Below are 15,406 nucleotides of genomic sequence, written 5' to 3'. Positions count from 1 at the left end.
TTATCCAGATTTAATCCAAATATTCAAATATTAACAAATAATAGTTAAAAATTAATCATATGTGGCCAAATACCTAGTGGTAGGTGTACAAATTTTTCATAATATTCAACTGAAAGAAATTAATAATTGAGTAAAGCTTAAGAGGAATACTTGTTAAAAAGAAATTATTACTATAGGGAACTCTTAAAACATTTGGGAGTCTCTGAAACTTTGCATTTTTTCACTTTTTTTTATCAAATGTTCAATTCCAACTCTGCCACAAAACTGGAAGGCAAGCGTCAACAGCCTAATCTCTCTTAACTTCAGAGCAATTTAGAGTGGAAAATAGAGAAATAAAGATGTAAAGGCGAGTGGCATCAGAGCTAACATCCTCGGTCCTAAGCATTATTTAAGCAGTAATTTTACAATATGAATCGTCCTAAGCATTAACAAGGGAGGACCTTCGAGATCGTTTCCCTGTGGAAAAATCATAGAGGGCAGACAATCTGAGAACATTAACGAGAATTATTTCACCTCTCATAATGTTCTCGAGCATGACTTTGAATTCAAAAATCTCAACATCATCTGACAAATACTTTGTAAAGGCTATCCTAATTGCATGAACCAGTCCTTGGCTCCTAACTGTCATTCATATTTAAAATGGTGCATGGTTCACCAACTAGTTGGATGACAGATGACCAAAAAAAAAAAAAAAACAGCCACAAGCAAGGGCAAGATCCATTTTGTGTCATCATTATAATCCCAAAATCTACAGCAAGCAGAGCCCTATAATCCAACTACCATTAATTTTATGAACTTCTCTTCATGTGGATTTATCAAAACCCAGACGTATATCCTACAGAAAACATAACTACTAATAGTTACACGGTTCACAAAGTAGTTACATAGATTAGGCTCTCACAGAAAAAAAAAAGACAGACAAAAAAGGTTATTGACAACTGGTTCAATTTTACTGCAGCACCACATGATTTAACCCCAGCCAATGCTTAATTTCTTCTTTTCTTCTTCTTCTCATTTTTCTCAGCTGAATTCTTCAACTGGACAAGCAAAAGGTGTTTTTATTAGTTTGAAGCTTGGTAGGAATAACATACAATTAAAAAAAATCAGAGAATTTTGATTTCCAATTCAACCTACCATGATAATGAGAATTCGGACAAACACAGCAACAAAATCAGTGAAAAGATTCAAAGCATGCTTCACATAGTCCAGATCGCCAAGGTGAGCTTTCTCAATGATATCCTGGGTGTCAACCACCACATAGCCCACAAACACCAAAAGCCCAAAGTACAACTGCAAAGTTTATCAAAAGCAAGGTACAATACTGTTAAAAATAGCTAGCAACCAACAGTACCTCACCAAACTGGAAGATTTAAATGATCCCCTTACCTCAAACTTAAAGATGGATGCAGATCCCCCAAAGATAGAAGATGCAAATTGCAACCAGAGAAGGATCGACAGGCCAGATGAGAGCAAACCACCAAGATAGAGGTACTCTCTACGCCTTGCCAACATAGCTGCAGCCGAAAAACAACCAAAGGCCACCGAAGTTCCCACAAATGTAGTGATCAGAACACTGTCACAAGGGTAAAAATATTCACAAAGTTAGCACAATCTTCAAACATGTTAAAAGGGATACCATAAGAACGTTTTGCAACTACCAAACATTCACCCAATGTAACAAGAGTAAATATGTAAAATAAAGACATTAGACCTTCAAAATCAGAAGTCAATTCCATAAGAAATGAATCAAAAGTAACCACATGCGAAGTTAATACAATGACATCTAAGTACCTTGGATCAATATCAATGGCCAAATCAATCAGAGGGCCCACAGAAGCTCCTTGGAATAGTGCAGCTGCCATCAAAATAGCAACCCTCTTTTGCTGCTCAATCAAAATAGGGGGAGAGGGTAAAAATAGAGTGATAATTAATAAAAACCTAATGATCCTTAGAGCACAAGATAAAGTGAGTATGATAGATATATGAAGCTCTCTTTACCTCTTGATAAGGAGGAAGAGACAGAAGCCAAGCCATGCATCCAATGCATGCAAAAGTAGTTAGAAGACCACCAATATTCCATAGGATGTGCAGATAAGCCCCAGCAGCTGCTGCAACTAGTGCACAGCATAAGGTCAAATAAACCTGCAAAATTAACAAATTATAAGCTGTGAACACACTCCATGTTTTTAATATTACTGACATGTTGAAAGGCCAAACCCCAAGCAACACAAATTAACAGATAATCATCAATTCAAATAAACAAATAATTTCAACTTCTCTCTATTGATTTTTTCAAATCAAGCAAACATATGATTTCAACTTCTCTCTATTCTTCATTGAATTTTTCAAATCAAGCAAACATATAATTTCAACTTCTCTCTTTTCATGATTACCATGTTCGGAAAGTCTAAAAATCCAAGAATCCAATTATATTACGTCAATCCTTTAGGAAGAACAGATTTTAAAAGGAATGAAACCATGCCAAAACTGTGATGATTAAGAAACAATTCATTGAATCGAACTTTTGCACATGATTTATCTCAAACTAAGAGCAATAAGTTCCTACTCTACCGTAAATAAAACCTAAAAATCCCGTACACGATGGATCTACAGTGAAAACCCAATCCTCTAGGAAGGATCAAAATCAATTATTTTCACAACAACCAAACAGAATCCTGAAAGAAACGACCACTACAATCTAAAAAAAAAATCTAGGGATAAAAGGAAAACCCTAACACTCACCAAAGCAACAAAACAAGAAAAGCCAATGCAAAAATACACACAAATTTACGATGATCGTACAAAAAGATTGCTAATTAAACCTAATTTAGCGAAACTTAAACAGGATATCAAAAGAAAATTAAAAGAAAAAAAAAAAGAAAGGAAAGGAATAGAGACCTGTTTGAGATGAGTCTGGACATGAGGAGAGATCTGACGGAAATTCTTGAGAGAATCGTATGTCCATTGATTTCTCGAAGAAGATTGCGAATCGAAGAAAGATGCGAACGCGTCCATTGCCTGATACTCAACGATGGAAATTGAAAATCAATCGCACAAGAGAATGTTATTATCGAAATGCAACAAACAAACTCGGAGCTGACAAGACTTTTTGGATGATATTGTTGAGTAAATTAATGATCACGACCTTTGTATATATACACCTACATACGTGTTAGTTGCGACTAGTTTCCTGGAAATTTCTAGCGTTTTTCAATTACGGTTATACCCTTCCTTGATTTCTTATTTTCCTTGCTTTTGGATGGGTTCTTCTCAGAAAAGTGGTCGACCCGAATTAAATTACCATTATGGATTTTGCATTTTGATTCGGGTTTGGTACTTTACAATTCAATTCATACAAAACATCTTAAAGCTTTTTATGGCGAAAGATATAGATTATATTTTTATATTATATATGTTTGGTATACATAATTAATAGTTTACTAAGTTTTAAATATCATTAAAATTCTGAAAATAAAATTTGATTTAATTAGTTAAATTATAGATGCTTTGGACTTTTCATTGATGTGTTACTAGTCTAAAAATGGCCGGTATTCAATTTGATAGTTTTTGGAAAAGTAGATAGATTAGGTAATAAAAGAAAAAAGAATAATTAAAAATGGGCCACTTTAGACGCATCCGGATCTTTAAGTACAAATTGGATAGACAGCCAAACAAGGGGCATTGAGGGAATTGAAAAGGTCATTCTAGAGAATTCGCGGCTGAGTTTGACTAGGTACGTCATTTCATTTTGTCTATTATTCCTTGGATGGAACGACTGAGCACGAAGTTGACAAGGAAGAGATCTATGCATATTATCTAACATTCGCTTTGCGACTAAGGAAAATGCCTCATCCCCTATTTACTAACGCAAAATCCTACGTCGTACCACCAATAGCATCATGCCATGTCACTATCTACCTAATTTAATACAGCATTCTATTAGCTTTTCTTTTTCTCGAGAATTGTTCTTAGATTGAATAATGTTTATGGTAATTATAAAATTTAAAATATTTTAATTTTTTATTACTTCCAAAATACCATTAACTGTAAAACGACAGAGTATCCGAGTCTTTTTTTTCACCCATAATCACAACACCAATTAACTGTAGCGCAAGTGAAGCTCCACACCCGTCACATATTACTCATTTTAAGTCGATTTCCCTTCATACATTAATTCTGTTAAAGAAAAAGAAAAACGACAAGAAAAATCATTGAGCGATCAAGTTTGTAGCTTTTAGTGCAAGGAGTCCAATTCGTCTCTGAAGATTAATGTCTTAACAATAGAATGCAATAGAGGTATCTCCCACTCATGACAGCTTAGTTATTACTCCTTGAGAATAGGACATATGTATACAGTTTTGTCTGTGTTTCCTATGATTAATACAAGCCCAGCATTGCTAGGAGTTTTTCCTGGGGACAAGTAATACGGTACAAAAGAAGGCCGAAAGCTTATATGGGTTGCACATTTACAGCATGGTTTCAAGAGAAGCTTATTATAGCTACATGTAGAGGGTTAACCTAAAATTAGTTTAAAGTTTTAAAAGAAAAAAAAAAAAAAAAAAAGGTTCCATCCATAAATAAGGTCAAGTTAGCTGATGAGAAATCTTCACTGTTACTCCATTTTCAATGCTTTGTTCACACAAAGGAAGACTAGCTCCAGAGTCCAAGCTGAGCTCCTGCCTGAGCGGTCTCTGCTTTCTTGGGCCCTCATGGCATGGAGCAAAGAACTCATGTTTTAAGGCATCCTCTGCGCTGATCCTCAGTCTTGGGTTTACTGTCAGGCATTTATTCACAAGGTCAATGAGTGAGTTCGGGATTATATCATAAAAATCCCTTCTCTTTGTGTTTATCTTGCACCATTCCCTTAGAGTCACAGACGGCAAGTACTTGTCGTAAAGTTCCTGCAGGCAAATGAAAGTTTTACATGCAAGTTCCCTCTTATTATTAAAGTAATATCACAAGTATGAACATCATACCGCTGGGAATGAAGATTCTCGGTCATGTAGCTTTGCTACTTCCCACAGATCTTCACTGCCCTTTAACTTTGCAATATCCTTTATGTTCCTGATAAAAGCAAGTGTCATTGGCAAACTAAGGTGTGAATAAAACATAAGAGGACACAATATTTCCGAATTACAAACAATTCTTACTGTTCAGGATCACCGTAAAAGGGTGTCCTTCCGATCATTAGGTAGAGTAGGGTGACCCCAGCAGACCAAATATCAATCTTGGGACCTTGATAGGTTGACCTGAACAAAACCTGGATGAACCACTCAACATGAATCTCAACTTACTCCATTTTGACAAATACAAAAAATCAAGAGAGTACTTAAAATCATGTTTTGAAGTTTGCTTTCCACCAGAACATTAGAGCTTTAAATGTATTTGTTTAAGCTAGGGGGCACGTAAAAATATGAAACCATAAAGTTGAATACAGTATTTACTGCCAAATTACTACAGACCATTACATGTCAGCTTCTGCAAATATAATAGTTATGAAGATCAACAGAGGAATTTTTGATAAATAGGTTAGTTGTTGGATCAAGACAAAGAATAGAACTAGGAAGAGAAATGCAGGCGCCAAAAAATTTTTAGAGTCCATAAAATTTTTTCACAATCTGAAATATATTGAAGGAACATTATATGCCAAATATTAGAAGAAATGAGATGTTTTAGAGCTCTCTCTATTTCCTTTTTGTAGATTTAACTCTTTTAATGAGGCATGGACTAAGGACTGACTTTGATATTTGAAAGCACTAATGTTCATTGCACAAAACGTTATCTTCAGACTTCTACTATAGTTTAATACAGCAACTCCATTTTTTTCTTTCAATAATTCTACCCTTTAAATAAAAAATTATAGCATAAACCAGAAGCATCAGAATAAACAAATCAAATATACAGGCTGTTATCAATATTACAACATCATGAAATGTATAATACTTAAAGTTAATATATCCACTGCAAAATTCATGGGTAGCAAATATCAAGACATCAAAACTGAGGTAACTAAACTAGCAAACTCATGCATTTCTGCCCATTCTTACCTCTGGTGCCCGGAAACCTTTGGTTCCAACACATGGACCTTCTTTCTTGGGCTTTGCATCTTCTAATAAGAAGAAGAAAGGAACATAAAAATGATGAATAGACCAAAACAAGAATATCTGACAAATTAAATTATCAGAATCATAATATAAGAACCTTTGTTGTTACTTAAGCTTTTGCCAGGAATAGCAAGCTCAGTTGAGTTCAGAGGCATTGGAGTAAGATAAATAAGTCTTTCATCCACTTTTCCATGAGGCGCAGCAATCCTCTTTCGTATAGAAGCTGGAACACTTGATGCTTCATAAGTTGGACTGTGCATTGCTTCCTGCAACAAGCTTAGGAGTTCCTTCCTACCTTGGCATGGTAATGGCTCTCTGGGCCTTTCTGCAGAAGGAGTCCTATTGCTTGTGACATCCTTCACTGAGGTTATTCCAGAGCCATCTGCTCCTTGACTTCTCATAATATTCCAACCACTCAATTCATTATCTGCCTTAGGTCTGTTAACAGACCTCCTTTTTTGGTTCTTGAGTTCTAAAGTTGCCTTCAAGCCTTTTGTTGCCTCTCGATTGACAGCACCCACAAATTTAGCAACTGGAATCCTCCTACTTTTTGTAGGAGCAGGTTTTGCATTGGGAAGTGTAACACGGTTGACGCTTACATCATTCCCTGTTTTTAATTTGTCTGCAAACATACAGAAAGACATCAGTTTTGTAAACATTGGATCATAAAATCACACAGATTCTCAGCAGGATATGCTGGCTATAGTTCTTCCAGGTTTTAATGCTTGAGAAGGAAAGAACTAGGCGAACAATGTTTGAAAAAGGTAGAGGTCCAGGGAAAACATTCTCAGCAAGCTTTTACTGGCAACAGCATCACATGCAAATGCTCATATTTCTTTTTGTTAAGTTCACAAATAAATCTACAGTTAGCACACCAAAGTGTTCAGGTCAGCATTGACCACTTGATTCTCTAAACTAGACCCATAGCCAACACTACATTTAAGCATAGAAACTTAAGAAGGAATAGCAACTCACTAGTTGTTCCATACTTTTGGCGCAGATCCTGTCAAAACACAGTAAACCAAGAAAACTGTCACTAAATTTCATATTAACTTCCAGTGGGTTTGGCAAGGAAAGATAATCAGATAAATAGAACTAACCATGGCAAGGTTAAAATCAATAAGATGACCTTTATTGGACTTGCGAGAGAAAAGGAAATTGCCAGGTTTGACATCCCTGTGAACTATTCCCTGAAAATGTGGAAAGGATAGGGAAGATTCTTCATCTCCGAAAATAGCATGTAAATCGGTGTAGGTTGTATCTAGTAGAACATTGTTACCTGTTTATGAAGACTAGCAAGTGCCCTGAACATACAATAACCATACCAGCGTAGCTGAGAAAGATCTATATCCTTCTTCAACAACTACAGAAAAAACCAGCGTCAAAAAATACACAAATAAAGTTTATTCGTCAAAGCATCTGATAATTACCTCTGGTCTATCATGCTCAATATGCTCCAGCACAAAGCAGTCAGAATTTCCACTCTTCAAACAGCCTTCTAGTTTTATTATATAATTTTTACCCCTGAAATTAGTCAAATATTTTGCTGGTAAAGATCACAATCTTCTTTTATCTTAAATGCAGGGAAATTTTGTAAATGTGAATAAAACTTTCTCAAAACACTTACCCAAACCGCTCCAGCATCCTTAGCTCATTGCTAACATGGTGCCTATGAGCATTTTCATGAGGGCCTGCAGAGCAGAAAAATTGTAACCTACAATGAGGAAATGTTGCACTACTGGCATCATCTCAAAAAGTAGTGAGAAAAGAGGGCAGATCTTCCTAGACCACTTCTTCACAGAATATATATTCTTTTAACTGCATCATTTTCATGTAAAAAAACTTTTAATTTACTAAGAGTGATTCAAACATATGGAATATGTATGTTCTCTTATCATTTTATACAATAGTAAACTTGAAAGATCTTCCACTACTTTCTTCAGGGAAATACTAGTGGACGATAAAAAAGGTAACCAACTTATCCGCTCTTAGTTGTTAAAGGTCAGACTTGCTATGAATCTACAGTAGAGAATTCCACCATTGTCAAGAGTCTGAGATATGTAACCCGCAATCTTATACTGATTAAATAAGCAAAAGCAGAAACTGAAAGAGGCAGCAGCATAACACACAAAAGTGCTTATCTCACATACATTTAATGGCAACTGTGGTCCCATCGATCTTCCTTCGAGCCCTGTAAACAGTGCCATAACCACCTGCCAGGTTGAGTTTATCCATCAATGAATCTGCATAATGTAAATGGATGCAAAGAATGGTGGAGAAACGCAGAAAGGCTTTCATACCTGAACCTTCTTCTTCTTCTACAATGTAAGACTCAAAGCAGGGAAGGGCCTTTGTTTGCACCTGATCCTACAAAGCACCCATCACGATATCCTAATTAATTGGGATGGAGCTAAGTAATAATAGCACATGTAAGAACTAGTAAGTAAGCTCCACTTTGGAAACAGACACGCATAAACAGACAAATAAGCAGATATTAGAGGAGTGGTGCCTTACCGTGGGAGAAAAAGAAGCAAGATCCTTCTTCCCCTCTTTAATATGTGCATTCACATGCTTCTGCTTTGGCTTTTGTCCCGTACTGATTGCCATAATATTTCTCTTAACCTGTAAATTCTCCTTGAGAGTGGTTACTGCCTTACTCCCTTCTGAAAATTGCTCAGTGGCTTTTTCTCTTAGACTGATTGCATCCAAGAATGTGAGCTTCATCTTAGCAGAAGGTCTGGACAACTGCTTCTGACCGACAGACTCTAGCTGAGTTGATGGAGAAATAGTTTGCTTCCTTGCATCACTAGTTAATCGCTCTTTATCCAAGGATGTAGTTTCCTTCTTCCTTTTACTCTCACTTTCTCTTGACGCACCCAAAAGAGCAGTATTAATTGGTTGTAAAAGGCTTTCCACTTCTTTCATGTTAGCAGAATCAGTTAAAAATTCTCTGCATTGGACTCCTATTTTCGCAATAAAACAATCATTTTCAGCATTACAAGCATCATCAGCATTTGCACATGATAGTGATACTATGCTTGTCTGTCCGAAACCATCCTTAAAAGAAATATCATCGATGTCCATTGTACTGTCCAACATTATTCTCTGACAGGCAGATTCTTCATCCAGCTCAGGATCCATGTTCCCATTTCTTACTAAAATCATATGTTTATCCATTTCGTCTTCAACTTGCTCAACGTTCTCTTCTAATTGATAAATTATCTTATTGGCGATAGCCTTGATGAACAAATTAGGTGGGAGAATGATGTTATTTAGTTTAATAGACATGAAACTTGGCTCAACATACATACTCCTGATATGTTCAGTCACATGAAAATGCACCTGCACAAAATCAACCTTAAATTAACAATTATGTATATTATATGCATGTGATAGTTTCAAACAAGGCCTTGTGTTTTCTCTACAACAAGAAAGAAACAAGATTCTAAGCCCTAAATGTGAGTGCAATTGCTAAATTCAAGGCATACCTTGGAGGAATCATTTCGAACCCTTTTTGCAGACCCAGAAACTGATATAAGCTTCTTATCCACTGTATGAGACATAATATAAATCAATCAAACGAGCAAACAAATAAATAAACAAGCAGACACTCAGCCTAAAAAACACAAATTTTTGAACCTTCTAGAGAATCAAATTGGATCCGTTTGCGCTTCCTAAAGTAGACTCTAACAGCATCCGTCATCAACTTCCCGGGACTATGGTCTCTGATCGGAGTTAGAAAAGCATCAGCCAAGTTAAAATTTGAGGCAAATCGACAAAAGGCGAGAAGGCCGATTACAGAAATAGTGACTAAGATCCCTTCATTGCCGGTAGTTAAAGTGAGAGGTGAGTGAGGGATAGAACAGAGAAATTCGACTAGATCGGGAGTTGTGGGGAAGAGAGTACAGAGAGATGCGAGTTCGTGAGGTGAAGTTAAGTGGCCAATTGAAAGGAGGAGAGAGAGAAGGTGCCATGCTTTTTGCAAATCGGAGTTGGACTCGGTGGTGGAGAGTGAGTCGAGAAGAGTGAGTTCAGTTTTTGGACGGTGGATTAACATATCGAATTAGGGCAGGAGAAAGAAAGCAAGAAGAGAATAGGGATTGGAGATGGACTATGGAAATTTTTTGCAGACAATGTGGAGAGAGAGAGAGGCGCGGATTGGAAGATTTTTGAGTTTTGAGATTTGGCACGTTGTGATCTCCCGCCAATTCACCTTCTTATTGCATAAAACGTTTTTTTATTATTATTATTTTATTTTTTTTGTTAGAATTCTTTCATAAATATTCAAAAAAACTTTAAAAATATCATTTTTGCTGTTAAGAATTTTTCCTTTCAATAATATTGTAAATTGAAAAATTATTTCAAAAATATGGTTACATATGTTAGGTATACTTTTTTTATAAAATAGTATATGTTATTAGCAATTTGGTATATATTTTCATAATTTTTATAATATATTATTTTTAGTATATGTTAGTATATGTCTAATATATATTTAGTATCTATTCAATAATATTAATTTGATTGCAGGTCAAACCATTTGAGAGCCGAATATATACAAAACTAGTATCTAAAACTATTTTTTAAAAATATAATTTATTTTATATATAAATCACATTTGTTTAAACAAAATTTAAAAATTATCATATAGAGAATTTTTTTTTATAAATGTACAGTAAAAAATACATATTAGGTATATATTAGATAAATATTAATCAAAATTTTACTTTTTTAGTTTAAATATTTTAATTTTAAAAATTATTTTTCTCAATAACAATAATATCAGTTTTAATTGATTGATCTAGTTAAAGTTGATATAACAACTCTGTGATTATTAGAAATTAGGAAAATAGTATTTTGATAATAATTTTATTATTCTATATTTTTATGAAATTATTAAAGATTATGTATATTTATAACATAATATAATAAAAAAGTAGAAGCAAATGAGATCCATTCGATAAAATATGAAATATATTAAGTATATATTTGATATTTGAAATATTTTAAGTATATATATATATTTCAAATATAGAAAACTAAAAAGGTAAACTCTAAAAATTGGTATACATTATATTTATTTTAGTATTTGTTTCATATATTTATAGTACATTTTAAATACTTGTACCTTTAAAAAGGTTAAAAATAGCAACAAATGGTATATGCTCAACAAAATATAATATACATTAAATATATATTTGGTATTTGCAACTATTTTAATTCATATAGATTGCATATTTATAAAAAGAAAAAGGTACACTCTTAAGAAATTCTATACATTATATTTATTTTATTATATATTGGATATAAAATGTATATTTTAGCTATATATTAGGTATATGCTAGGTAACTTTTAATCAAAATTTTAATTTGTTTAATATGTTTTTATTCCAATTTTTTTTTTTCTAGTAGCAAAGATATAACATTAGTGTTTATTCAAAATAATGGAATACATTCAATTTATTTTAATAAATGTTCCTTATATATAATATACTCACTATGTTTATATCTTTAGAAAAACACAAGAAAAAATTACAGTAAATAGTATATACTTTACAAATTTTAATATATGTTTCATGGTATAAATATAGTATATATATATATAGTATTTAAAATTGGTCTTTAGTTTCAGCTTGTATTTTTAGTATCTATTAGGGCTGAGCATGGATCTCGGTAATTCCCACCCGAACCGAATAACCGTACCGAAAAGTACCAGAACTGAGATAACCGAAATTTTTTATAACCGAATAAAACTGATCCGAACTTTTTTTTCTATTACGGTATGGTACTGATTCTTTAGTAAAAACCGTACTATAACCGTAGAACCGGATTTTTTACATATATTTATTAATAATTATTTATATTATATAAATAATACCTATTAAAAATAACTATAATATTATAAAATACTTTATACTCTATAAAAAGATATTTTATATTTATTATTTTATATAATTCAAGCAAGTATTACCGAAATAAAAAAAAAAATACTACATATTAAAAATAACTATAATATTATAATGTACTTTATACTCTATAAATAAATATAAGTTGTATATTAATATATCATATAGTATACTGATACTAATATACATACTCTAACACTAAATTTATAATTTATTATCTACTAACTTAACTTTAATATCTTTTCTTACCACATACTACAAACATACACTGAACAATTTGAACACACCGTCTTCCTCTTTAGAATACACCGCTGCACCTCCCATTTTGCAATTCAGAAAGACAAAATCCTTAAGGCAAATTTCTGAATAGAAAATAAAAAAGAAGAAGGAAAAAATTCACTCGCGTAGACGTCTTCCTCTTTAGAACACACCGCCGCACCTCTCAATTTTCAATTTAGAAAGACAAAATCCCTAAGGCAAATTTCTAGACAAAAAAATCAAAAGGAAGAAGGAATAAATTGGCTCGCCTAGACGTTTTCCTCTTTAGCACCACACATAATTAGCTCGCAAAAATGCAGAAGCAAGAATTGGCTCGCGTAGACATCTTCCTCTTTAGCGCTCTCCCCCCATAGCTGTGTCGTCGTTGTTCAGTCCCGGATATTTTTTTTTTGATAGATAGATTGTTGGCTGCAACTGTGAAAAATATTTTATTTTAATGATTGCAATCTGTAAAATATTTTTATGCTAGCAGTAACATATATTTTAATGGTTTGTATTTGAACATTGAATGAATTGTTATACTTGCAAGTGACTGAATTGCAAAACATGTTGTTAAGAATGTGATTGCAATTTTAATTCAAATTTTCATGCTACTTTCTTTAGGTTGGTAATCATATTTTCTCTAAATGTGTTTGATAAAGATGAGATTAAAGTTGTGTTTTTTTAAATTTTTTAGAACCGAAAGAGCACCGAACCGAACTGTATTTAACTGTAAAAATTGGTACAATATGGTACGGATCCTTTTATGTTTGGTACGGTACTGGTACCTTCAATTTTAAAAGAACGAGGTTTGGTATGGTACTGGTGATTTATAGATAACCGAATTGGACCGATCAATGCTCAGCCCTAATATCTATGCACTTGTAAGCTTGGCTATTATTCAAAAAGTTTTGCCAATTTTTTAAACAAGTATATTATCAAACATCATAAGTGCAAACCATAATCCCATTTAATTCAATTTATTAACCAACTCAAGTAGTTATTTCATTGTTTGTTCATACATAGGTAATATGAATAGTAAAATGTATTTTAAGCAAACTCAACACTTATATTGTCCTAATAAAAAGAGAAAAAAATATTTTTTTGATGTGTACAAATAACAGATCAAAAACTAAAAATTTTAAAAAAATCAGACTCAAAATTTGTGTACATTTCTGTTAAAAAAAAGAAAAGAAAAAAAGTTAATAGCAAATTATTTTATGGTTCAAGTATATTAACAAACAGTTTGAAGAGAAGAGAATTTGAAGTCATAAGTTACCATTTTATTCACTTTAAGATATCCAAAAAATTGTTCAACTTTTTAATATTTGTATTCACATTTTATTCAATAATAACACAATATAAAGTTTGAATCAAACACCAATAAATTAATTCTAACAAATCAAAATTAAAAAATTATACAACCAAAACTTTTTGGATAGAAAAACATCAATACCTACCCGAAAGTCATATAAAAAAAGAAAAAAAAAGAAATAGTAAAAACTAAAATTCTTGAGAGAATCCATGACATGAGAGGGGTGGGCAATTGTCTTTGTCGAAGGAGAAACAGTTGAGAAAGAAGCAAGCACCGCTGAAGTAAAAGTGTTCATGATTATTGTGACATCGTCAATTACTATCTAAAAGTGTTGATAATTCTAAGAGAGAATTGGTGGAATAAGATTATGATGAAAAAAAAGTTAAAGAAGAAAAGAAATTAAAGCTTCTTGGACATAGTTCTGTAAAAATGAAAAGAAAAATGAAAATTTGCAGTAATTTTGAAAATGTGAATTGTATATATTTGAAAAGAAAAAGATTTTACCGTATAAATGATATTACTTTTAAAAAGTCAATATTTTGTATAATTTTCTTTCTTTTTTTAATAGATAAAGCCTGGTTGGAGGATTGGACTGCTTTCTTTTTCTTTTGTTTTTCAATATTCATATGCTTTTATATTAATGCTTACCAAATTAATAGTTTTATTGATTAAAAAATATTTTTTATTATAGAATAATTAATAATATTATAATACAATAACTAATAAAATCTTAAAAATTATTTAGTATTAATTCTAAAAGAGAGTATTTTGCTAATTATTTATTAAATCTTTGTTTAGAAGAAAAATAGTGTTAATATTTACTATTTTAATGCTTATAGCAGTAAATCTAATACCTTAAAATTAATCAAATTAAAAAAATTCAAGAGCTAACCATTTATATTTTCTTCCAATTAATATTTTCTTCTTAGGAGTCATAATTTAAATAAAAATTCTTTATCTGTTTACAATGTGTGATTAAAAAATGAGGTTCTATAAAGCGATTTTTATTTTAATCGATTTTATTTAATTTAATAATTTAAAAGTTAGCGATTCACTAAAGAAAACTATCAATAAATAAAAAACTACATAAACTTAGATCAATCAAAATGTTCTACATAATGATTCAGATTCATATTAAATATAAAAAACTTCACATAAATGCTATGAAAAGAAAGTTGCAAAATAAAAAATTAATTTTTATTTAAATAAAGTATTATTTTTATGTTAATCATTTATTAGACTGAAAATTAAATATTTATATTTTATTTTTATAATAACCATTTTATATAGTGGTAATTTAAGTTTATGTATATAAATAATTTTGACACATTAACTTTATTCTATTTTATTATTTATAAAGTAAATAAGTTAATAATCATAATGTTAATAATTTTAAAATTTATTAAATATATTAATTATAAAAGAATTAACTATATTTATGAGAATTATTCAAATAGCACTCGACTTTTTGAATGTGATATATTAAATACTCAAACTCAACAAAGTTATAACAAGGAAGTACACAAGTATTTGATAGCTGATTCGCATCAAAGCTAGTAAGATTTTCTTTTATTAAAATATAACTAGTCATTTATCTGTATATTGTATGACTGTTATTATTATTTTAATTACAAAATCAGGTTGATAGATACAATCTAATAAAATTTTTAGTATTTAATATTGTTTTGTAAAATTTTAAAAAATAATAACAAGTTAAATATTTTTAAATGTTCTTATTTTTCAAGAATTTAAATTTTTATTAATACAATAATATAAAAATTATTTATGAATTAATTTTAATATTATAAATTAACATATAAATA

General features: G+C 31.5%; 2 protein-coding genes across 3 annotated transcripts; both read right to left on the bottom strand.

Annotated features, from left to right (window-relative positions):
* Positions 1-703: 703 nt before the first annotated feature.
* LOC8267957 (bax inhibitor 1) lies at positions 704-3,134 on the bottom strand. Its single transcript, XM_002531745.4, has 6 exons — positions 2,899-3,134; positions 1,999-2,142; positions 1,792-1,883; positions 1,387-1,573; positions 1,135-1,290; positions 704-1,037 (listed from the first exon to the last, which is right to left on the bottom strand). Exons 1-6 carry the CDS (start codon positions 3,013-3,015, stop codon positions 987-989), a joined length of 747 nt encoding a protein of 248 aa, XP_002531791.1. The 5' UTR covers positions 3,016-3,134; the 3' UTR covers positions 704-986.
* A 1,157-nt stretch (positions 3,135-4,291) lies between these two features.
* Positions 4,292-10,449, bottom strand: LOC8267956 (serine/threonine-protein kinase RIM15). 2 transcript variants are annotated; one of them, XM_015726966.3, is made up of 15 exons: positions 9,744-10,449; positions 9,593-9,654; positions 8,619-9,446; positions 8,405-8,471; positions 8,255-8,317; positions 7,732-7,795; positions 7,535-7,628; positions 7,384-7,467; positions 7,205-7,294; positions 7,080-7,107; positions 6,202-6,726; positions 6,048-6,109; positions 5,151-5,260; positions 4,977-5,064; positions 4,292-4,901 (listed from the first exon to the last, which is right to left on the bottom strand). In XM_015726966.3, the coding sequence occupies exons 1-15, from the start codon at positions 10,159-10,161 to the stop codon at positions 4,584-4,586; spliced, it is 2,901 nt and encodes a 966-aa protein (XP_015582452.1). In that variant the 5' UTR covers positions 10,162-10,449; the 3' UTR covers positions 4,292-4,583. The 2 variants fall into 2 exon arrangements, with proteins under 2 accessions (XP_015582452.1, XP_015582453.1); XM_015726967.3 differs by having other exon boundaries at positions 6,048-6,106.
* Between the last annotated feature and the right edge of the window lie 4,957 nt (positions 10,450-15,406).

This window comes from Ricinus communis, chromosome 5 (assembly GCF_019578655.1).
Source record: "Ricinus communis isolate WT05 ecotype wild-type chromosome 5, ASM1957865v1, whole genome shotgun sequence".
Taxonomy (NCBI): Eukaryota; Viridiplantae; Streptophyta; class Magnoliopsida; order Malpighiales; family Euphorbiaceae; genus Ricinus; species Ricinus communis.
This window is presented reverse-complemented; position numbering and strand designations above follow the sequence as displayed.

What these genes read in the sequence shown, in the direction of transcription:
- LOC8267957 (XM_002531745.4), bottom strand. Translation starts at nt 3,015, where the DNA reads ATGGACGCGTTCGCATCTTTCTTCGATTCGCAATCTTCTTCGAGAAAT. An exon ending in GCCATTGATATTGATCCAAG is followed by an intron (nt 1,574 to 1,791) that starts GTACTTAGATGT and finishes CCCTTGTGACAG; the next exon opens with TGTTCTGATCACTACATTTG. An exon ending in CATCCATCTTTAAGTTTGAG is followed by an intron (nt 1,291 to 1,386) that starts GTAAGGGGATCA and finishes TAAACTTTGCAG; the next exon opens with TTGTACTTTGGGCTTTTGGT.
- LOC8267956 (XM_015726966.3), bottom strand. Translation starts at nt 10,161, where the DNA reads ATGTTAATCCACCGTCCAAAAACTGAACTCACTCTTCTCGACTCACTC. An exon ending in CCAATTTGATTCTCTAGAAG is followed by an intron (nt 9,655 to 9,743) that starts GTTCAAAAATTT and finishes TGTCTCATACAG; the next exon opens with TGGATAAGAAGCTTATATCA. An exon ending in TTGCTAGTCTTCATAAACAG is followed by an intron (nt 7,295 to 7,383) that starts GTAACAATGTTC and finishes CCACATTTTCAG; the next exon opens with GGAATAGTTCACAGGGATGT.